We start from the raw sequence: 24,261 nt of genomic DNA on the forward strand, positions 1-24,261 counted from the left end.
CACAAATTTAATAAACTTGACCATTATGCTAAGCATTCATTTTCTCAGCTGAAGGATATAAAAAACCCCAACAGAACAACTATGCAACAATGCAGGCTGGATGCCTTACCTCTGCTAAGTATAGAACCAGATGCATTACGTAAGATTAGTTTTGAGGATCAGATCAAACACTTTGAAATTAGAAAAGTAGGCAGTAATTTTTCAAGTATAAATAAAGGGGAAGTAAACAAAAATAACGTGGGACATGGGTGGCGCTGTGGGTTTCCTGCTTGGCAGGGGGTTGGACTGGATGGCCCTTGTGGTCTCTTCCAACTCTATGATTCTATGATTAAACCACAGAGCCTAGGGCATGCTGATCAGAAGGTCGGTGGTTCGAATCCCTGTAATGACGGGGTGAACTCCCGTTGCTTGGTCCCTGCTCCTGCCCACCTAGCAGTTCAAAAGCACATCAAAGTGCAAGTAGACAGATAGGTACCGCTCTGGTGGGAAGGTAAATGGCATTTTCATGTGCTGCTCTGGTTCGCCAGAAGCGGCTTACTCATGCTGGCCACATGACCCGGAAGCTGTACACCAGCTGCCTCGGCCAGTAAAGCGAGATGAGCGCCGTAATCCCAGTATTAAATAGTGGGTGGACATAGCAGACGACACAGTGATTCTTCAAGCAGCTCTGTTTATTCTCAGGCTGGAACAGAACTGATCTGAAGGGCTCAGCAGCCTGCTTATATAGAACTCTACAACAACAGTAACAACTTTCTGTAGTTACCCAATCCCTGAACATCACTTTCAATCCCTCATTTGCATGTGCGGACCTGAGTGAAAACTGCAGCAGAATGTACTATATACACACACCCCTAGTGGCCTAGGGTGAGAATGTCAATACATAACACCCAGAGTCGGCCACGACTGGACCTAATGGTCAGGGGTCCCTTTACCTTTATACAAAAATAAACATTTTTTTCCACTGTACTGTAGGTTTTGTTTCATTTCGGAAAATAAAATTTTATTTTATGGTTTCTTATTTAGAATTAGATATATGGGGGGCACCAAAATCCTTTAAGTGCTTTAGGGCCTCTAAATGTCTTATTGCAGCCCTGGGTTAGAGAACAGCATATCCTGCAATAAAATTGTTGTAAAATGAAACCGCTCCTTTTTGTCTGTTTGTTGGTGCATTAATTTACATTAATTAGCATCAGTTGTGACAAAGATAAGCTGTTAGGTCAGTTTTCCCCATGCATTCCTTTTTTTACCAGTTTGGGTGATTAGCAGTAAGGAAGGCCAGACACCCGTGTTATTGCCTCTGCTGTGATTACAAAAGTTAGGTTTCCCCCGCCCATTTGTATTTTACCCTTCCCTTTCCCTTTGTGGGCAATTCAGAGTAGCCCTTGCAGAGCAAAGGCTCTAGTGAGGAGAGGGAACAGGAAGTGCAAGCTGGCTTTGTCACAAGCTGCTGGTGTCCCAACATTAGCAGGCATTGCAGGGAGCAGAAGCCAGCACACAGGCAGGTGGTGCTAGTTCCACAACCACAGCAATCCTGCTTCTTCCTCCGCTGTCATCCAGCTAGCCTCTCTGCCAACCCAATAAATAGCTGCTGCATACCACCATTCCACTTTGCCACAGGTGGATATGATTTGCATCCAGCTGCCCAGAACCATCAACCAGAGATGGGCAAATCTGTCAATTTTGGTTTCAGTCAGTTTTCAGTTCTCAGCATTTCCACATAAGATTTATTTTTAAAGTCAGTTGAAAAAATCAGTGTTTTGGTGCAATTTTCTCCTAATAGTTATATCCCCTCCCCAACCAGGATCCCATTTTATATACCCATTTCTTTATACAATTTTGCATAAAACACACCTTTTCCCATAGTGATTTCCCCCTAATATAATGTATTTTTGTCTGCTATTTTCACCAATACGTAGATGTTTATGCAAAGTTTACCCTAGTGTCAGGGAACTGTCCCCGGCTCAGCGCAGGATGCTACAGAGAGCCCAGCCCAACCAGACCACCAGCACTTCCTCTCCCAACGGAGGAAGCAGCAATGTCTCTAGTGGGGAGGGGCAGGCAGCTCAGGGGCTTGAGAGCAGAGGCTCTGGGGATGTTGGAGAGACCCTGCACTCTCCTTGCTCAGCGGGCAAGGAGGGAGACACGCCATTTCCGTTGCGCAGAGGGGAGGCGGAGATTTCAGATACTGAAACTCTTATGTTGGGGTCCCAGCCGGAAGGGGCCACTCCCAGATTCTGCTAGCGACTGATACGGTTATGTTTTTCAGCACTCTGCACTGTAAATAGTTTGCACAATAAAACTGTTTAAAGACAGTTCGGACTCATGCCTGCTTACTCGTGAGCAACCTAACACAGACCTGACACCTATTATATGCATTTTTTACACACATTACTTGGCTGGATAATTGCACTGGGAAATTCATAGAAGTGCACATTTCAAAGGATGCTTTTGTTCCAGTTTGCATATTATTTCAGAAAGTGTGAATTCGGTTAACCTTTGATTGCAGACTGAATCAAATTAGTCACCCCTACAGTCAAACGCCCTTTTGTTCCATTAGTGTCACTCATCAATGACCAGCCTCTCCTCTGGGTCACATGACACCATCAATCACAGCATTCTAAGGGCTCCTTCCAAACACTTTCTCTTGGTCATATTGTTCTGAAGTTGCCAGGCAGACCAGGACAGGTTTGTGGAAACAGGAGGAGCAAAACACATAGAAACCCACTGCTCACACTTCTCAGGGACCCCTTCCTCCAGCCATGCCCTGCTGATCATCAGGACAGACATGCTCTCAGTAGTATTATTACAATGAAGTCTGAAGTGTGTTGTTACATGTTTTGTAGCCAGTTGATAACACTCTTTAACATGTCTTTTAGCAGACAGTCACACAAAAACCCTGAACATATGTTGAACTCTAGCCTGTGAATTTTTAACATTTATAAAAGAAAGCTGAAAACATCTGACACACCACTGGGGATGAATGAGATAGTCAGTTCAGTTGACATCTTAATGCAAAATTACATAATCTTCACTTTCCAAAACAATATGAAATGAAATGTAGCTATTCTTCAAAATTCATACATCTCCAAATTTTGAAATAGAATTTTCCAAACAAATAAACTTTCCAATTGCTTTAAATGCTCACCACCCCTAAATAAACATCCCTGTACAATCCAGCATATACAGGGATGGAGCCAAATTTGCAGCACAATCCCAGGCATGGCTACCCAATTTAAGTTCTGTTGAGCTTAATGGGGCTCACTCTCAGATGAATGGGCATCAGCTGCGAGGAGGAAGGCAGTTCAACTATCCACATCCAAATGCCAGCAGGATAGAAATGAGGTTGGAGGAAAAATCAGGAGAATATCCAACTTTCCCTGCTTATTGTGCCAGGAGACTGGGATGGTTTTGGATCCTTTGGCACCCAGCCATTTCTCACCCCTCCCCTGGCACCCCACAGGCACACACACACACACTTTGGGCTCTCTTGTCACTGCTCAGATGCCAATTGGCGCAGGAGGTCAGAATTCACCATTGCATCTCATTCTCTGATGTTGCAGTCTCACACACAGCATATGTAAAATAATCTCTAATGTCAGAGAAGGATATCTGAGATTTCCTATGTTCCTGGGAGCCAGGGTAATAGAACTGCACCCAAATTTAGGTGACTTTAGTTCCCACTGAAAACAATGGGGCTTAGGTCACGATGAATAATTTGCCCCGTTGATTTCGGTGGGACCTAAGACCAACTTACAGAGGTCATACAGACATTTAGAGCACAATGCTTTCCACACAAAAAAATCCTGGGAACTATAATTTACCCCTCACAGAGCTACAATTCCCAGCACGCCTAACAAGCTACAGTTCCCAGGACTCTTTGCTGTAAGTCATGTGCTTTAAATGTATGCTGTGTGCACAGTCTTAGTCTGGATCCAACCGATTCTCCTTATTTTCTTTTCGTGGATCCAACAGTAAGATTCTCACTCCTGCTGCCCATTGAGAATGCCTATTCACAACAGCAATTGTACCGAGTTTGCACTGAGCAGTGGAAAATCACAGTATTTGAGAGCACCCCTTACAGACCTCTTTGTAACACAGAGATACTGCAGCCCTCCAGACGTTTCTTACCTCGTAATGAGCCACACGCTGTGATTCTGATATTAGCTGAGCGCTGCACACTTTGCAGTAGCTTTCTGTGAATAATTCCTGGTCAATATCCGATGACTTCATCTGCTTATAGTGAAAAAAGAAAGAAAAACAATAAAAAATATGTGAATCATTGTTGTCGCTGTCTTACTTGCAGCAGTTATAAAATAGCATTTCACAAAGACCCATGAAAAGAGCTGTGCAAATAACATTTCTGAGGGAAAGTTGGAGATAAAGTCAAAATTGTTGTTACAATTGAATTTGACTACAGTCATACCTCGGATTGTGTTTGCTGCGGAATACGAATGCGCCGAACCCGGAAGTACCGGAATGGGCAACTTCTGGGTTTCGGCGCTCGCGCATGAGCAGTAATACTAAATCACACTTCGTGCATGCGCAGAAACGGCGAATTGCAACCCGTGCGTGCACAGAAGTGGTGCTGCGTGTTACGGATGCTGCGGGTTGTGAACTCGTCTCCTGCACGGATCGCATTTGCAACCCAAGCATCCACTGTATTGGAAGAAAGTCTATGCAATTATGTAGAATGTAGAATTTTAGCTGACACTCGAACTCAGGATGCAAGGGAGAAATGGGCTAAGAGGAAGGCACGCCTGGCAAATCCACACCGTGATCAACTCCTCCCAGAAACCAATGTCCCCACTGTGGAAGGACGTGTGGGTCCAGAATTAGCCTCCACAGTCACTTACGGACTCACTGTTAAAACCGTGTTTATGGAAGACAATCTTACTCAGCTATGAGGGATCGCCAAAGAAGAAGAAGTCAGTCCCATCCATCTGAGAAGAACTTGCTTCTCGTAAGTGCTGAAGTACAGAATAGAGTGAAAATGAGCTTTAAATGTGAAAGTTACATTTTATGCTACTTCTGATTTCAAGATTGAGAATGTCATAGAACATGCTTTAAATCAACAGACTTTAAATCCCTCTTGCAAGTTAATGGATATGGATTTTTTGAATATGAGTTACACTAGTGGCTGCAAAAACAGAAGAAAGGATCAAGATCAGAATTGCCGTATTTGGATTATAGATGAGACTATGCGCAGGACCTAGGAATAATTATCTCCGGACGATCAGAACACAGGGAGTCACTAAATTTGTTTAATTTGGAATGTATAATTGGCTTCATAAATTGTATTATGATTTGGTATAATTTGACATTGTAATACTGTGGCCCATATTCATGACAAATTAATAAAATTTATATTTTTTAAAAGAGGCTGTCATAGAACCATAGCATTGTAAAGTTGAAAGGGACCCTGAGGGTCATCTAGTCCAACCCCATGCAATGCAAGAATCTCAACATGTGCCCCCCTCCCATCCAGTTTGAAACCATACCAACCTCTAGCAGTTTTATTGCTATATGTCAGTGATGGCGAAACTTTCAGAGACCAAGTGCCCAAACTGCGACCCAAAACCACTTATTTAACGCAAATGTCAACACGGCAATTTAACCTGTATATCTCATTTTTTCCGTGTGTTTCATTAAAAAAATGCTTTATTAATATTTTTCATATATACAACACATAGTTATCTTCATTTCAGTCAGTCCAATAAGGATATCTATGTTCACAAATAAAATTACATATAATTTCAACTCTGTTTTCTACCCATAAGACCTCCCATTCTCTCCATGTTTCCCTTTGTAATAAACATATTACTTTAATTTGTTATTATTATTTGTAGAAATTCTCTTTTCTATTATTATGTCATTTTCCTTTATATATATCTTTTACAGAAATCATTCAAAGGCAACTTCCGCGCTTATATTACAACTATTTTTTCAAGTAGTTCTTGAAGTTATTCCATTTTAGAATGAACTCCTGTCTGGGTTTGACTCTGCTTCTTTTGGAAAGAGAGGCTAATTCTGCATATCTTGTAATTTTGAATAACCATTCATCTCTAGTAGGAAGTTTGTCATTTTCCCAATATGACGCAATAAGCACCCTCGCGGCCGCGGTTGCATACAGAATTTTTTTTCTTAAGTCCTTTGGGATATCTGTACCGGTAATACTCAAAAGAAGCGTTTCTGGTTTATTAGGAAAATTTACCTTTAACTTTTTTTTTAGTTCTGAGTAGATGTCATTCCAGAACTCTTTGACCTTCTGGCAGGTCCACCATATGTGAAACATGGTGCCTCCTGTTTCCCCATCTCCAAAAACATCTGGTGTGTTTTTCTATATCTTAGAGAGTTTGTGCGGCGTCAAGTACCACCGGTATAACATTTTTTGCATATTTTCCTTTATGGAGTAACAGGCAGTAAACCTCCAATTTACCTTCCACAAATTCTCCCATTGGGACATTTGTATAGTGTGGCCTAGATCTTGGGCCCATTTAATCATAGCCGACTTGACCCTCCTCCTCCTTGACTTCTAAGTCAAGGAGGAGTCAGTAAGCCTTAGAAAGTGTTTTAATTTTGGAATTAATGACATCTGTTTCAAATCTTGTATTTTCTACCGCAAAACATTTCTTTTTGTTAACCTTAAATCTTTTGAGCAATTGATAGTATTGAAACCAGTCACTCATTTGATCCCTTCAAATGTTTTTAATTTTAATTGGTTTCCTTCCTCCTTAAGTAATGTTCAGTAGGTGGGCCAATTCCTACTTGAATTTTTCCTCTTTGTGGCTAATGCCTCAGTTGGTGAGATCCACCATGGTGTCTTCTGTTCTAGAAGATCTCTATATTTCCCCCAGACTTTAAATAAGGATTTTCTAATGATAAGAAAACTCCATGGACAAAGACAACAGGCATACTCTTCATGACCCCACGGACCAGAGCATGCCAGGCACGCCTATCCTTCACTGCCTCTCGCAGTTTGGCCAAACTCATGTTAGTAGCTTCGAGAACACTGTCCAACTATCTCATCCTCTGTCGTCCCCTTCTCCTTGTGCCCTCAATCTTTCCTAACATCAGGGTCTTTTCTAGGCAGTCTTCTCATGAGGTGGCCGAAGTACTGGAGCCTCAACTTCGGATCTGTCCTTCCAGTGAGCACTCAGGGCTGATTTCTTTGAGAATGGATAGGTTTGATCTTCTTGCAGTCCATGGGACTCTCAAGAGTCTCCTCCAGCACCATAATTCAAAAGCATCAATTCTTCGGCGATCAGTTTTCTTTATTGTCCAGCTCTCACTTCCGTACATTACTACTGGGAAAACCATAGCTTTAACTATACGGACTTTTGTCAGCAAGGTGATGTCTTTGCTTTTTAAGATACTGTCTAGGTTTGTCATTGCCTTTCTCCCAAGAAGCAGGTGTCTTCTAATTTCGTGACTGCTGTATTCCTATGCAATACTTTTAATACTTCTAATTTCGTGACTGCTGTATTCCTATGCAATACTTTTCTTTACAGCATTGGACTTTCCTTTCGCTTCCAGGCATATCAGCAACTGAGCGTCCTTTCGGCTTTGGCCCAGCCACTTCATCAGCTCTGAATCTACTTGTACTTGTCCTCCGCTCTTCCCCAGTAGCATGTTGGATGCCTTCCGACCTGAGGGGCTCATCTTCCAGCGTCATAACTTTTATATGCCTGTTGTCTTTGTCCATGGAGTTTTCTTGGCAGGGATACTGGAGTGGCTTGCCAGTTCCTTCTCCAGGTGGATCACATTTGGTCCAAACTCTCCACTATGACCTGTCCATCTTGACCTGTCCATAGCTTCCCTGAGTAATTCAAGCCCCTTCGCCACGACAAGGCAGTGATCCATGAAGGGGCTGCAGCCGCTTAGGTGTGGCTAAACCCCGCCCCCGTGCCAGCCCTATTGGCTGGCTGCAGGGGGTGCTGCGTGGCAGCTGGGACACTTGAGGCAGGGGGGTGACACCCCCCCTGCTGGCGTGGGAACTGGCTCCCGCTCGACTTCCGGCGAGGACGCCATCGCGGGCGGTCGTGGGTCGCTTCGGCAGCGAGGCGACCCAGGCCGGCCCGGGGGTTGGAGCCCCGCTACCGCAAAGCGGGGCTCCGGTAAACCGCGGGTCGAGCGTCCCTCGGCTGGGCTCTCCGGCGAGCCCGCTATAGCTCCGAACCCTTCCCTCGTTCCCTCTGTAAAGGGGGAGTGGGGTGAAGGGACCACGGAGCTGGGCTGAGGAGACATGCCCCAACCGGACCGGCGAAGCGGCGGCCGCCGCTCGTGATGAGCGATATTGTTCTACCTGGCAGAAGCTAGACAGAAGAAGCCCGTTGGCCGTGAGTACGTTAATATTGGATCTATCTTGACATTTGGTGCTCCAGGAGATATGACGGAAAGGAAGCCCGTTCCGATTCCCTTTGGTGAAAGAGAAAGTAACTGTATCGATGGTGACTGCTGTTACAGCGGTGGATACAAATGTTTCGAATTTCACAAGCAAGATCGGTTAGACCCCTTTTGGGGATCTAAGTTGGTGGGAATATTTCTTCTTAAAGATGGATGGAATGTATTCTTTTCGCCCTGACTCCAGGGAAAATGGCTGCGGAGATCTGTGACAGAGATGGAAAAGTACTGTGACTAAGATGGCAAATACTGAAATTTGATACCCTGTGCCCATTTCTACCATGTTGGGCTTTGTTTTCAAGATGGTTTTAGACTCTGGTCTCACTCACGAACAAAGGATTATTTTTTTGAAATTAGAATTGCTGAACCAGAAATTAACTTTGCTGAACCAGGATGTTGCAAGACAGTTATATCCCACAAAACAGACCATTGCGAATATGGCTAAAATGGAAGAGACCCTTGGCAGGGAGCTAAAGGGGATTATCGAAGTAAAAAGTACAATGTTTTCGCAACTCCGAAGAGATGAAAAGTCCTGTTGGAGTGAGAGTCCCAGGATCAGAAGACAATTTATATCCAATTTCTGGGGTGAGAGCCCAGGAATGATGGGGAAAAGATTTATTCGCCTACAATCAAAAGATAAACGGAATTTCGAAGCGGAGATGCTGGAAAATGAAGATCTGTGTACCCTGATGCTCCCTGCAAGGACTGCAATAGACTACGTCTGGATCTGTGGACTTACAAGAAAAGAGGACATTCTGGAAAATGGTATGGGTGTAAGATGGAGGAATATCTGGGGGGAAGCCCCGAGATGGCGTAAGAAAATGGATAGAAAAGGGATAGGGTGAAATACATTAAGGATAAAATTAGAATGGTTTATTATGGTACCCTGAAGCCGGTGTGTTAAGATTTTAAGCTTTTGAACTAGAGAAGAGATATTTGAATTTTTGTTTTATTAGCAGCAGTCTAAGTGAATGAAGATGTTTGATATGATTTGATATAAGAAATAATATGATTTGATATAAGAAATAATGTGATGTTATGAAGTTGTTATGAAGTTGTATTATTAATTATTACGAAGTAATATTTGGAATAGATTTGATGTAAAATAAGAAGTGATAGATTATTTTGGAGTTAAAATAAGAATTTAAGAAGTATGTTCAGTTTAGATTCTTGAATGATTTAATTTTAGAGATGAGAAGTTACTAAAGTAAATTAGATTTGGAACCAAAGGGGAGAAAACGGGGGAAGTCACCAAGTAGTGATATGAACAAGAAAGGTTTTTTTTTGTGTAAACAAGAATAAGAATTTTTGGTGTGTTCTGTTTTGTTGTGGTTGGATTGTGGGGTTTGTGTTTGGGTTTGTGTTGTGTAGGTGTTATATTGTTCTTTGTTTTGTAAAAACCAATAAATTCTTTTTTTTTTTTTTAAAGGAACTGGCTCCCGCTCACAACTCCTCCCCTGTGGAAGGAGGAGAGGTCTAAAAGAGACAGTGGGCAGCCTTGGCGTGTTCCTGCTTACTGGGCATTCTTCTTCTGTTCTGTGTGTTTCATGTTTTTCTTTATGACTGCTGTTTAATAAATAATCCTTCATAAAAGTATTGCATTACATTCTTCATTAAATTATTTTCCCATTGATATATAATTTTATGGTATAACTCAGTGCTTTTTTCTAAAATAATGTTTAGGGGTACTCTCATTTTGACTCAAGAAAATCACCGGGGGGGGGGGTTTAAATACAGTTCAAATCGGGGGAAATAATACAGTGGTACCTCAGTTTTCAAACAGCTTAGTTCTCGAACTACTTGGAACCTGAACAATTCAAACCCGGAAATGAGGGTGTTCCGGTTTTGGAACTTTTTTCGGAAGCCGAACTGCTCGTTCTGAGTATAACTTCCCTTTTGAGTGCCACACTTCTGTTTTCCTAGTGAGGGAAGGCAGGCGGACAGCAAGTGAGCAGGCAAGGGATGTCACCCCCACCCCACCCCCAGCCTGCTCCTACTTGCAGGCAAGCAGGAGTTGGGATCAGGCTGCTCCATTAGGCTGCTTGCATGGGAACAGGAGCTGGATCAGGGCTGCTCAGCTGGGGAGGTGCAAGCTCCCTCACACTTTCCTTTGAGGGGTTTGCAGCTGCACTTCCCTCAAGGGAGAAGTTTAAAGCTGCCCCCACCTCTGCATCAGAGCCCCTGCACCACCTGAAGGCAGCCAGGCTGAATAGTTGCTGAGGTTGGGGAAGGTGGAGGCAGCACGGAAGCTGCATCTGAGAGCCCTGCCACCACCTGAAGGCAGCCAGGCGCTCCTCAGCTGAGCTGCCTGATCCCACTCCTACTTGTGTGCAAGCAGGAGGGGAGGCGGGGATCTCTCAGCGCAAAGTGCACTCCACTTCTGAGAGATCTCCGCCTCCCCTCCTGCTTGCACTTGAGCCCTCCTCTCCCCCCCCCAGCACAAAGCCACAGCCCTGATGGGGTGGCAGCCCGCGTGCCCACAGAGAGGGCTCTGAGTGCCCTCTCTGGCGCCCGTGCCATATGCTTTGCCACCCAAATTCCACCAAAGAAATCCTTCGTGTTTCCTTTTTCATTGTACTTTTCAGAACAAAAACATAATTAGACATACAGAAATCATTTCCAGAGGGGCTGCTGTGTGAGTCTCTTGCAGAAAAGCCAACAAAAAGCTTCATAGCACATTAACGGCTACCCAATGTATACGGTATAAGCTTTCCCATACTACAGTCCCACTGCATCAGATGTATGCAGTGTTTTTTTTTTCTGGGGGGATGCAGGGGTACCTTAAACATTTGTGAATGTTTGTACTTTGACCATTTGCTGTATTTATTTTTCCCAATATGAACTATAAAATGGTGATTTTCTTGAGTCAAAATGAGAGTACCCCTAAACATTTTTTTTAAAGCAGTGGATGTATGCCATGAGATCTTGAGCTGCTGGTAGGAGACTCGTGGCTTGGTAAGTGTGAGTGTATTTGGGCTCCCTGAACCTAACTGGGGCAATTCAGGAGACCTCTCTTGCAAGAGAGGTTAGAAATAATAAGAATAATAATAAAAGTTCTTTGGCTGTGTCTGAAGCCAGAGGAAGAACAAGCAAGGGGTAGGTCCTCTGCATAGAGAAGATGGAGAAATGCTATTGGGTAACAGAGAGAAGGGGGAACTACTCAACACTGACTTCATCCAAAAGGAAGCAGTGCCCAACCTGGTGATAACAGAAGGAATGATGCAAGGAGGGAGCTGCAGCCCAAGATAGGAAAAGAGGGGGCCAGATAACAACCAGCTACTTTAAATGAATTCAAATCTCCAGGGCCTGATGAGCTGCACCCAAGTTTACTATCCAAGGGTTTGTGGATGTAATCAGAGTCTTTGTCTATGATCTTTGAGAATTCTTGGAGAACAGGTGAGGTCCCTGCAGACTGGAGGCAGGCAAATATTGTCCCCATCTTCACAAGGGGGGAAAGGAAGATCCAGGTAACTACTGACCGGTGAAGTTAACATTGATACCATAAAAGGTCCTAGAACAGACAATTCAACAGTCGGTCTGTGATGCTATGTGTTATGTACTGAGTTGAATAGGATCCAAACTGCAGCAGGCTGATTGGTCCTAGAACAATAGGATTGAGATTGCAGCAGTCTGACTGGTCCCAGAACAATAGGATTGAGATTGCAGCAGTCTGATTGGTCCCAGAAAAATAGGATTGAGATTGCAGCAGTCTGATTGGTCCGCAGGAGCCACCCAATCCAGCTCCAGGTGGAAGTGAATCTGCACTCTGATTGGCATACAGGAGTATCCCGGAATTAGCCAATCACGTGGGGCCCATTGTGTAAATAGTGTATTTAAAGCAAACGTTTTGGGGGAACTACATTCCTCACTACTATGAGCTGAATAAAGAGCATGAAATTCACACTCGACTCCGAGTATCTTTCACTGGCGACGAGGATGGGATCCCGCTGAGCTGACTGCCACACACAGCACCGCAGCAATGCCACCTGCCGCACAGCTGCCTCGCACTGTGTATCCAGGCTTCAGCTCCGGGTCCCAAGGAACTCAAAGATGGCAACGGACAGCAGCTTCTCGCCGTTCAACCCAGCATCAGGAGACTGGGAAGGATACGCCACCCGTTTCACCTTTCTTCTAGAAGCTAAGGGGTCACCAACGATGCCAAGAAGAGGGCAATATTCTTCAGCGTCTGCGGAGAGGAGACATTCGAAATCGCCCGGGCTCTCCTTGCGCCTGATGATGTCGCTACCGTTCCTTACAAAACAATAGTGGAACGGCTGAAGGGGCACTTCTCGCCACAGCCCTCGGTGGTGGCTCGTCCGAAATGCCTTCTATGCAAAGCGGCAAGCCCCTGGGGAAACCATAATGGAGTTTGTAGACCTCCCTCCGCCAAGCCACTTGGTTCTGCAACTTCTCAGAGTTGGAGAACATGCTGCGTGACCGCCTCGTCGGTGGCCTGAGGGACGAGAAGCTGCAACGACGCCTCTATGCCAAGAAGGATCTAACGTTCCAGGTCGCTCTGGAGGAGACCCTGGCAACAGAAGCCGCCGAGAGGTCGATGCAAGAGGCACGGCCGAGCGTGCCGTCCCAACCAAGGGTCCACCATGAGGACCTCATCGACGATTCAGGATCAGACAGGGAGGAGGTGCACAGAGTACAGCAGCGCACTCAAGCCGTGCACACACCACAGCTGCCTCGACCAGAAGGAGGGAACTGCGCAAGCTGCGGGGAGAATCACGAGAGGAGGACCTGCCGTTTTCCGCAATGCCGAGTGCAGGCAGTGCAGAAAATCAGGCCACATCGCCCGGGTGTGTCGGGCTCGGCCCATCCGACGCCAGGCATCAGATGACCGCCCCAAGAGCCCCAGGTCCCGGGGCCCAACGCACCAAGGCAACTTGACGGAGACCACGGACTACCAGGTATACCAGTTGCCCCACCCCAACATAGAGAAAATTCATGTAGAGGTACAGATAGAGGGGGCCCCGTGCCGCATGGAGCTGGACACAGGTTCAACCCTATCCATAATCTCGGCACGGACTTTAAGGAAACTGTGCCCTAGTGGGGGTCCCAAACTCAGGCCGGCCCCATTCACCCTCCGGGACTTCCAGAAACATAAGGTCCCCACAATGGGGGTGGGACCTTCAGGGTGTAATATCGAGGGCAGACACGGCAACTGGACTTGCTCGTGGTCAAGGGCTCCTACGTTAGCTTACTGGGATTGGCATGGTTTGGACCACTGGGGCTAGCCGTCACCGGGGTGAACCGCACTAGCTTACAAGTGGATGTGGACGCCATATGCAAGGAGTTTCCGGCGGTTTTCGATGGGAAATTGGGACAGTATATGGGCCCCCCCATTGCCTACAGCTGGACCCCGCAGTACGACCTGTCAGGCTCAAGGCCCGCCGGGTCCCGTTCGCCCTGAAACCCCGTATAGACGAGGAATTGGACCGGCTCGTGGAGCAAGGAGTGCTGGAGCCTGTGCCTAATGCCACCTGGGAAACCCCGATCGTCACACCCGTCAAGCCTAATGGTTCGGTCCGCATCTGCGCAGACTACAAATGTACCATAAACAAGGCCCTCATGGCCCACGCATACCCAGTGCCAGTGGTCAGCCATGTCCTCGCCACCCTGGCTGGGTCAAAAAATTTGGCAAGCTGGACTTGGCCCAAGCCTATCAACAGCTGCCAGTAGATGAAGCCACAGCAGAGGCACAGACGATTGTGACGCACAGGGGAGCGTTCAAGGTAAAGCGGCTGCAATTCGGTGTCAGCGTGGCACCAGGCATATTCCAGAATCTAATGGACTCGCTGCTTAAAGGGATTCCTGGCGTCACCCCCTTCTTCGATGATGTGCTGATTGCCGGGCCCACGGCAGAGGAATTTGAGGACCGCCTTCGCACCGTGCTGCACCGTTTCCAGACGGCAGGTCTCAAGATGAAGCGGGGAAAAGTGTCTACTAGGAGTGCCTCAGGTGGACTTTCTGGGATTATGGTGGATGCAGAAGGGGTCCACCCGACTGGGGACAAGGTACGGGCCATTTGTGATGCCCCAGCGCCCAAGGGCAAGACTGAACTTCTTGGGGCTATTGAACTTTTACCATGCCTTCCTTCCCCATAAGGCAGCAGTAGCAGAGCCCCTACACAGACTCCTGGACAAGCAGGCCCCTTGGGTGTGGGGCCAGCGCCAGGAGGCCGCATTCCAGGCAGTCAAGGACTTGCTTGTCTCAACTCGGTCTTGGCACACTTCGACGAGAGGCTGCCGGTGGTGCTAGCATGCGACGCCTCACCCTATATCGGCGCTGTCCTTGGACACCAACGCCCAGATGGAAGAGAGGTGCCAGTGGCATACTTTTCCCAGACACTCACCGCAGCCGAGCGGAACTACTCGCAAATCGACAAGGAAGGTCTGGCGATCGTGAAGGGAGTAAAAATTTCCATGATTTCTTGTACGGGCGGCCCTTTACCGTGGTGACTGATCACAAGCCGTTGCTTGGTTTGTTTGCCCCCGAAAAGCAGACCCCCCAAGTGCTGTCTCCTCGTGTCCTCAGGTGGTCAATTTTCCTTGCCGGCTACCAGTATGCACTGATTCACCGCCCTGGGAAAGCGATGGGCCACGCAGACGCCCTCAGCAGGCTACCACTACCAGAAACAGGCCCCGACCCAGCACCCGCACAAGAGGTTATGAGCCTGGAGCTGCTTCCCGACCGCCCTATTCAGGCACAAGAAGTTGCACACCATTCCAAGAAAGATAGGGTCATCTCCCGGGTCTTGGACTGGGTGTGGAGGGGATGGCCCAGCAGCAGCCCCCGGCCAGAATTCGCTGGCTACACAACCCGTAAACATGAACTGTCGGCCCACAAGGGGTGCCTGTTATGGGGAAGCAGGGTCGTCGTTCCTGAGCCCCTTCGCAAAAGGGTCCTTGCAGCCTTCACGAGACACACCAGGGGTAGTGAGAATGAAGGCCCTCACCAGGAGTTATGTATGGTGGCCAGGGATTGACGGAGAGATAGAGACCTGGGTCAAACACTGCCAGGCCTGCCAAGAATCCTGCCCAGATCCCCCAAGGTCCCCAGTGCAGTCCTGGGAGTCCGCCCGAGCACCATGGTCACGCCTGCACATGGACTTCGTGGGCCCCTTCCAGGGGAAACATTCTTCATAGTGGTGGACTCCTACACCAAATGGCTGGAAGTCGCACTGGTACCATCCACTTCTACGTCCGCAGCCATCCGGGTACTACGCAGGCTGTTTGCAACCCATGGACTCCCTGACACTCTCGTCTCAGACAACGGAACCGCATTTACGTCAGAAGAATTCCAGACCTTCACAGCGCAGAATGCCATCCGCCACATCCGCTCAGCACCATTCCACCCTGCCACCAATGGCCAAGCAGAGCGCATGGTGCGGACCACCAAGGACACCCTACGCCGCATGACACAAGGGACTGGGAGTACCACCTTGCCCACATTCCTTCTAGCACAGCACAGCACCCCCAGCTCAACGACTGGCTGGAGCCCCGCTGAACTACTAATGGGCCGGCACCTTGCAATCAGACTGGACCGCCTCCACCCCGACAGAGCTCAGGATGAGGTAGTGGTGGGTGAAGGCAGGAACCCCGGACTTTGTGGCCCAGGATCCAGTGTATGCAAAGAATTTTGGGGCAGGCCCGGCATGGGTACCCGCCACAGTCACCAGGGTGACGGGCCCCGTGTCATACGAGGTGCTAACAGGGGGGGGCAATGCTGGCGCCGCCACTGCAACCAGCTACGGCGACGATTCCCAGGAGAAAACCAGGAGGAGGACAGGTCAGAGGAGTCCCATAGAGCAGGAGGGGCCGGCAGGGGAGGCAGAATCAGTAAATACTGAGAGGACCCGCGAGGTCGAAAGGGCACCGGAACCAGAGCCACGACAGAGCGAGCTGGTTGCGCCAGACAAACAGCCCCATCACAACCAGCAGCCTCAGAACACGAGCCAGAACCAGAACCCCTGACCAGGGAACAGCCCAGGCCGCAACGCACACGTAGGCGACCAGCGTACCTTGAGGACTATGGATGCAACCTCCCAGGCAGGACTGGAACTTAGAGGGGAGGGGTGTCATGTACTGAGTTGAATAGGATCCAAACTGCAGCAGGCTGATTGGTCCTAGAACAATAGGATTGAGATTGCAGCAGTCTGACTGGTCCCAGAACAATAGGATTGAGATTGCAGCAGTCTGATTGGTCCCAGAACAATAGGATTGAGATTGCAGTAGTCTGATTGGTCCGCAGGAGCCACCCAATCCAGCTCCAGGTGGAAGTGAATCTGCACTCTGATTGGCATACAGGAGTATCCCGGAATTAGCCAATCACGTGGGGCCCATTGTGTAAATAGTGTATTTAAAGCAAACGTTTTGGGGGAACTACATTCCTCACTACTATGAGCTGAATAAAGAGCATGAAATTCACACTCGTCTCCGAGTATCTTTCACTATGGTTACAAAAAAAGTGGGGGATTCTCAAAACAAGTCATGAATTTCATTTCTTTCTTTCTTTTTAAGGAATTACAAGATTGATGTATCAACCTCGGGAGATTGCAGACTCTCCTTCCTTGGAGGTTTTTAAGCAGAGGTTGGATGGCCATCTATCATGGATGCTTTAGTTGAGATTCCTGCATTGCAGGGGGCTGGACTAGATGGCCCTTGGGGTCCCTTCCAACTCTACAATTCTATGATTCTATATTATGCTTCTTTGTAATGCTTTCGGGTTTTATCTATTGTATATTGTGTTCATGTACACACCCTGTATATGCAGTGCTTTTTCTGGGGTTACGCAGGGGTATGCATACCCCTAAACATTTTGTGAATCTTTGTACTTTTGTCCATTTACTGTATTTATTTTTCCCATTTTGAACTATAAAATGTTGATTTTCTTGAGTCAAAATGAGAGTACCCCTAAACATTTTTTAAGAACCCCCCCCCCACTGTGTATATGGATACTGTTTTCGTCTTTTGACATGGTGTTATTCTACTTTTGTGTGTGAATATACACTCTTAGATAGTAAGTGGAAATAATTAAATAAACTAATAAGCAAACTAGCAGCATGCTGCCAGGCTCTGCAACACCTCAACAGCCTTGACTTCTGCTTTTTGGAAAAAAAACAACACTAGACAGAGATAACAGAAATGCTGCTAACTCCATGCTGGAGCTACAAACAAAATGCAAAGTTGTTTACTGCAGATGTAAATGAAAATTTGATATTGGCTCAGTCACAAAGCAATTTGCAGGGAGAATTGTTTGGCACGCTGTTCACAACAGGGCTGTGACTGAAGAGCCCAGGTGTCTTTCTTAAGAAATGCTCAACCAGAAGTGACAATTGTGTAGTTTTGAATTCCTCTCCCAAACTTGTTCTCTCCAGTTAGAGAAAAGCACCGTGATGGTTCTGTATTTCAGGATTTTCTGTCAAAGGAAACAAGTGAACATGTACCACTCACTTGAGCTTATCAGAGCCTTCAAAATATTTGTGTCCTCCTGCAGTTTTCAGTAAAGATTCCCTCTCATTCATGCCTCTAGGAAAGCTGGCATCACTGTACCTTCCTCACTTGTTATCTGGGTGACGGGATATCACCCACTGAGAGCAGGGGGGAGCCCAGGGGTGAGAGCCAGTTTGGTGTAGTGGTTAAGAGCGGCAGACTCGTAATCTGGGGAACCGGGTTCGTGTCTGCACTCCTCCACATGCAGCTGCTGGGTGACCTTGGGCTAGTCACACTTCTTTGAAGTCTCTCAGCCCCACTCACCTCACAGAGTGTTTGTTGTGGGGAGGAAGGGAAAGGAGAATGTTAGCCGCTTTGAGACTCCTTCGGGTAGTGAAAAGCGGGATATCAAATCCAAACTCCTTAAAGGGTGAGACTCCCTTCTAAGCAGATCAGAAGATGAGGTTAGAAGCTAGAAACAAAGGGATGGGTGGAGTGGGGTGCTGGGCTCATTCAATCCTTCCAGTGAGATACAATCCCAAATTCACAAGTGTTGTTGACTCAGAAATGAGTAGGCATTCTTTTATCAGCCTAAGAGGTGGAGGAAACTTTTTCAGCCCGAGGGCTACATTCCCTTTACAAACCACAGCTTCCAGAATTATTTGTGGCAAGCCACAAGAGTTTAAGGTGCTATCATAATACTTTCAATGTAAGGTGTGAATGTGCCCTATATGATGAGGCTGCAAGGTCACATGGATCAGACTTGCCCCATAACTGATGCACACAGTGGCCACAAAAAGACCATCCATGCTTTTGCCACTGTGTGCCGGAATATGCCCTCACTTAAGCTAGGTGCACCTCTTTCATTTGGAAGAGATCCATGTGGGTACAAGACTCCCTTCACATGCTGTCCAGATGTGTAGGCATTAGGGGATTATGGCAGCCCTGCGCAATGGGATTGGGGCTAGAACATATGTCCCTATAGCCACACTCATGCATTTTTCTATTCTTTTTTTTTTGGGGGGGGGCATCTGAATCTGCTATTAAGACTACCTAAGGTTGAGTGTGAGTAAAGAAAAGGCATTCCCAGCTTACATTCTAAGGCTGAAATTCTATACGGAAGAAGGTCATGAGAAGGTCCATAGCTTGGTTGTAGACCATCTGCTTTGCATTCAGAAGATACCAGGTTCAATCCCAGCATTTGAACTGTAACCCTGGTAAGTCAGTGTGGACAGCACTAAGCTGGATGGACCAATGGTCTAACTCAGTATGAAGGCAGCTTTTTATTGATAAACCAAGATGCAAGTCCTAGCAAGGACCTGAGAAGCCAACTGCAGGCTCCTACAGGTCTCACACTTCTTACCTTATGACATGACCCTTGAATCTAGCAGGGAGCCAGAGTCAGAGATGGGAAGCCAGGTCTGGGTCAGGGCTCAGAGCTGACTTCTGAAGTTAGGAAAACCCTTGTGTCTGAGACTGTTGAACAAAAGGCCCAGAAGAACTTCCCAGGCCACCAAGGGAGCTCTGCAGGACCGAGCCTGGACCCTCTCAGGCACCTTCCCCATAGCTTGAAGAACAGGTGCCTCCCACTGCAAATCACAAGTCCAGCAGTGCAGGGGGGGCATTTGGAGGGAGGCTGCAGGAGAGAGGAGGAGTGATTGTCTTCAGGGGGAGAGTTGGTCCTTTAAGGTTCTGAAGTTCTCTACGAGTGGGTGGAGCCTGGAGGAGGTAGTCTGGAGAAAGAGGCTTGGAAAACCTTAGTCTATTTCTAGTGTTCCTGGGAGCAAGTTGCTACTTCCATGGCCTGGGAACCTGTGATCAGCTTTGCCTGACCTCTTTCTCCATGGGATTGGGAAACGCACAGCATCATGACAGCCAAAGGTGAAGGTCTAAGGCAGCTTCCTTTATCTTGATTTTAATTCAATTTTAAGCTGTGTTTCAGTCAATTGCTGTATTTTATGTCTTAATGTATTATATAATTTTTGATGTTAGCCGCCCTGAGTCTGGTTCTGGCCGGGGAGGGTGGGATATAAATAAAATTATTATTATTATTATTATTATTATTATTATTATTATTATTAATTTCTAAACCCGTTGCTCCATAGGAGAAGACGTGTGTTGAATTCTGCTGCAACTTACTGTTAGATGAGGTCCATGTTGAATGTTCTCCCTCTGTCTTTCCCCAACATCTTTCCCCAACATCTTTTCAGTGCAACAATATTCACCGCCCCCCCAAAAAAATCAATTGTCCACTTTCCAGGCTATTTTCTGGTGTTTCAGTGCCGCCACCCCGCCTTCTAGCTATGCCTCATTTCCTGTGCCTATATTATTTATTTGTTATATACTCTATTATAGACCATCCTAATGGCTCCCACTCCTTCATGGATCACTGTCTTGTCATGGCAAAGGGCAAGGAAGCTATGAGCTATGCCATGCAGGGCCACCCAAGATGGACAGGTCATAGCGGAGAGTTTAGACTAAATGTGATCCACCTGGAGGAGGAACCGGAAAGCCACTCCAGTATCCCTGCCAAGAAAACTACAAAGACAACAGGCATATAAAAGTTATGATGTTGGAAGATGAGCCCCTCAGGTCGGAAGGCGTCCAACATGCTACTGAGGAAGAGCGGAGGCAGAGCCGTCTCATCCATAGAAGCCGGTGGCGCGGTGCGCCAGGGCGCTGGGCGCCCCAGGGGCGCCCCCGCGAGCCCGCCGGCATACCGGGCTCCTCCTCCCCAACCCGCCCCCGCCCCCACGGGCAGGCGGGCACTCGCGCGCCGGCGGGCGGGCTGTAAGCCGCCCGCCCTCGCCTCCCAGAGCCCCAGCTGGAGCGCTGGAGCGGCGCGGGGCTTTGCGCGACCTTCCAGCACTCCAGCTGGGGCTCTGGGAGGCGAGGGCGCCCGCCCGATGCAGCGCGAGCTGCCCAGCAGCGCCGCGCCGTCCAGCTGCGCGCGGAGTGCGAGCTGCGCGGGAGCGCGAGCCGGCCGCCCTCGCCTCCCATCCCGGAAGCGCTGGAAGGGCGCGCAGAGCCCCGCGCCGCTCCAGCGCCACGCCCCTCACCCCCCGCTCGCCCACCCCCTCCCAAGGGGCGGCAAGCGCGGGAGGGAGGCGGCGGAGAGGCGGCATGGCGGGGGCGCCGGAGCGATAGCCGCGCCAGGGCGGCAGATCCCCTTAAGACGGCTCTGAGCGGAGGACAAGTACAAGTAGATTCAGAGCTGATGAAGCGGCTGGGCCAAAGCCGAAAGGTCGCTCAGTTGCGGATATGCCTGGAAGCGAAAGGAAAGTCCAATGCTGTAAAGAAAAATATTGCATAGGAACCTGGAATGTAAGAACCATGAACCTTGGTAAGCTGGATGTGGTCAAAAATGAGATGGCAAGAATAAACATTGACATCCTGGGCATCAGTGAACTAAAATGGACGGGAGTGGGCCAATTCAGTTCAGATGACTATCATATCTACTACAATGGGCAAGAATCCTATAAAAGAAATGGAGTGGCCCTCATAGTCAACAAAAGAGTGGCGAAAGCTGTACTGAGATGGAATCTCAAAAATGATAGAATGACCTCGATACGAATCCAAGGCAGACCTTTTAACATCACAGTAATCCAAGTTTATGCACCAACTACCAGTGCTGAAGAAACTCAAATTGACCAATTCTATGAAGACTTACAACACCTTATAGAAATGACACCAAAGAAGGATGTTCTTCTCATTATAGGGGATTGGAATGCTAAAGTAGGGAGTCAAGAGATAAAAGGAACAACTGGCAAGTTTGGCCTTGGAATTCAAAACGAAGCAGGGCAAAGGCTAATAGAGTTCTGTCAAGAGAACAAGCTAGTCATCACAAACACTCTTTTCCAACAACACAAGAGACGACTCTACACATGGACATCACCAGATGGGCAGCATCGAAATCAGACTGATTATATTCTCTACAGCCAAAGATGGAGAAGCTCTATACACTCAGCAAAAACAAGACCTGGAGCTGACTGTGGCTCAGACCATCAGTTTCTTATGGCAAAATTCCAGCTTAAACTGAAGAAAGTAGGAAAAACCACTGGGCCAGTAAGATACAATCTAAATCAAATCACTTATGAATACACAATGGAAGTGAGGAACAGGTTTAAGGATTTAGATTTGGTGGATAGAGTGCCTGAAGAACTATGGATGGAGGCAGCAACAAAAATCATCCCAATGAAAAAGAAATGCAAGAAAGCAAAGTGGCTGTCCAATGAGGCCTTACAAATAGCGGGGGAGAGAAGGCAAGCAAAATGTGAGGGAGATAGTGAAAGATACAGGAAACTGAATGCATATTTCCCCCAAAAAAATAGCAAGGAGAGACAAGAGGGCCTTTCTAAACGAGCAATGCAAAGAAATAGAGGAAAACAACAGAATGGGAAAAACCAGAGATCTGTTCAAGAAAATTGGAGATATGAAAGGAACATTTTGTCCAAAGATTACCATAATAAAGGACAAAAGTGGGAAGGACCTAACAGAAGCAGAAGATATCAAGAAGAGGTGGCAAGAATACACAGAAGAATTATACCAGAAAGATATGGAGGTCTCGTACACGCTAGGTAGTGTGGTTGCTGACCTTGAGCCAGACATCCTGGAGAGTGAAGTCAAATGGGCCTTAGAAAGCACTGCTAATAACAAGGCCAGTGGAAGTGATGATATTCCAGCTGAATTATTTTAAATTTTAAAAGATGATGCTGTTAAGGTGCTACACTCAATATACCAGCAAGTTTGGAAAACTCAGCAGTGGCCAGAGGATTGGAGAAGATCAGTCTACATCCCAATCCCAAAGAAGGGGAGTGCCAAAGAATACTCCAACTACCGCACAATTGCGCTCATTTCACACACTAGCAAGGTTATGTTTAAAATTCTACAAGGCAGGCTTAAGCAGTATGTGGACCGAGAACTCCCAGAAGTGCAAGCTGGATTTCAAAGGGGCAGAGGAACCAGAGACCACATTGCGAACATGCGCTGGAATATGAAGAAAGAGTTCCAGAAAAACATCTACTTCTGCTTCATTGACTACACAAAAGCATTTGACTGTGTCAACCACAGCAAACTATGGCAGGTTCTTAAAGAAATGGGACTGCCTGATAACCTCATTTGTCTCCTGAGAAATCTCTATGTGGGACAAGAAGCTACAGTTAGAACTGGATATGGAACAACTGATTGGTTCAAAATTGGGAAAGGAGTATGACAAGGCTGTATATTGTCTCCCTGCTTATTTAACTTATATGCAGAATTCATCATGTGAAAGGCTGGACTGGATGAATCCCAAGCCGGAATTAAGATTGCTGGAAGAAATATCAACAACCTGAGATATGCTGATGACACAACCTTGATGGCAGAAAGTGAGGAGGAATTAAAGAACCTTTTAATGAAGGTGAAAGAGGAGAGTGCAAAATATGGTCTGAAGCTCAACATCAAAAAAGCTAAGATCATGGCCACTGGTCCCATCACCTCCTGGCAAATAGAAGGGGAAGAAATGGAGGCAGTGAGAGATTTTACTTTCTTGGGCTCCATGATCACTGCAGATGGTGACAGCAGTCACGAAATTAAAAAAGATGCCTGCTTCTTGGGATAAACCTAGACAGCATCTTAAAAAGCAGAGACATCACCTTGCGGGAAAAGGTCCGTATAGTTAAAGGTATGGTTTTCCCAGTAATAGTGTATGGAAGTGAGAGCTGGACCATAAAGAAGACTGATCGCCAAAGAATTGATGCTTTTGAATTATGGTGTTGGAGGAGACTCTTGAGAGTCCCATGGATTGCAAAAAGTTATTCATTCTTAAAGAAATCAGCCCTGAGTGCTCACTGGAATGAGAGATCCTGAAGTTGAGGCTCCAGTACTTTGGCCACCTCATGAGAAGAGAAGACTCCCTAGAAAAGACCCTGATGTTGGGAAAGATGGAGGGCACAAGGAGAAGGGGACGACAGAGGATGAGATGGTTGGACAGTGTTCTCGAAGCGACTAGCATGAGTTTGGCCAAATTGCGGGAGGCAGTGAAGGATAGGCGTGCCTGGCGTGCTCTGGTCCATGGGGTCACGAAGAGTCGGACACGACTGAACGACTGAACAACAACAACAATGGCTCCCAAGATAGTTTACCATAGAGCCAAATTAAAACAATTCATCAATACAGCAATTTGAGTCTATAAACAAATCTAGAAACAAACTGGGCATGGAGTCTGCCTCTTGCAAAAATGAGCGGAGCACAAAGCCACATGGGCAATTCCAACTAGCTAAGGATCATCATGTCTCGACTGGTATACTGTCACCCTGCTAGGTAGTCAGTCAGTTCTGACCAGGTGATTCTGGCTGCATATACACCATATATTTGAAGTACATCCCCCAAAGAATCCCGGGAACTATAGTTTAGCCCTCATAGAACTACAATTCCGAGCACC

General features: G+C 47.1%; 1 protein-coding gene across 3 annotated transcripts in view; it reads right to left on the reverse strand.

Annotated features, from left to right (window-relative positions):
• The window catches only part of ZMAT4 (zinc finger matrin-type 4), a 241,476-nt gene that overhangs the window by 178,649 nt on the left and 38,566 nt on the right, over positions 1-24,261 (reverse strand). For 2 of the 3 annotated variants that reach the window (XM_033158970.1, XM_033158972.1), the window contains exon 2: positions 4,129-4,230. In XM_033158970.1, coding sequence (XP_033014861.1) covers positions 4,129-4,230 — 102 coding nt within the window. Of the gene's footprint in view, positions 1-4,128; positions 4,234-24,261 lie in introns of all 3 variants that reach the window. The other variant, XM_033158971.1, reaches the window with a different exon arrangement.

The sequence above is a fragment of the Lacerta agilis genome, chromosome 8 (genome assembly GCF_009819535.1).
Source record: "Lacerta agilis isolate rLacAgi1 chromosome 8, rLacAgi1.pri, whole genome shotgun sequence".
In the NCBI taxonomy this organism is placed as follows: Eukaryota; Metazoa; Chordata; class Lepidosauria; order Squamata; family Lacertidae; genus Lacerta; species Lacerta agilis.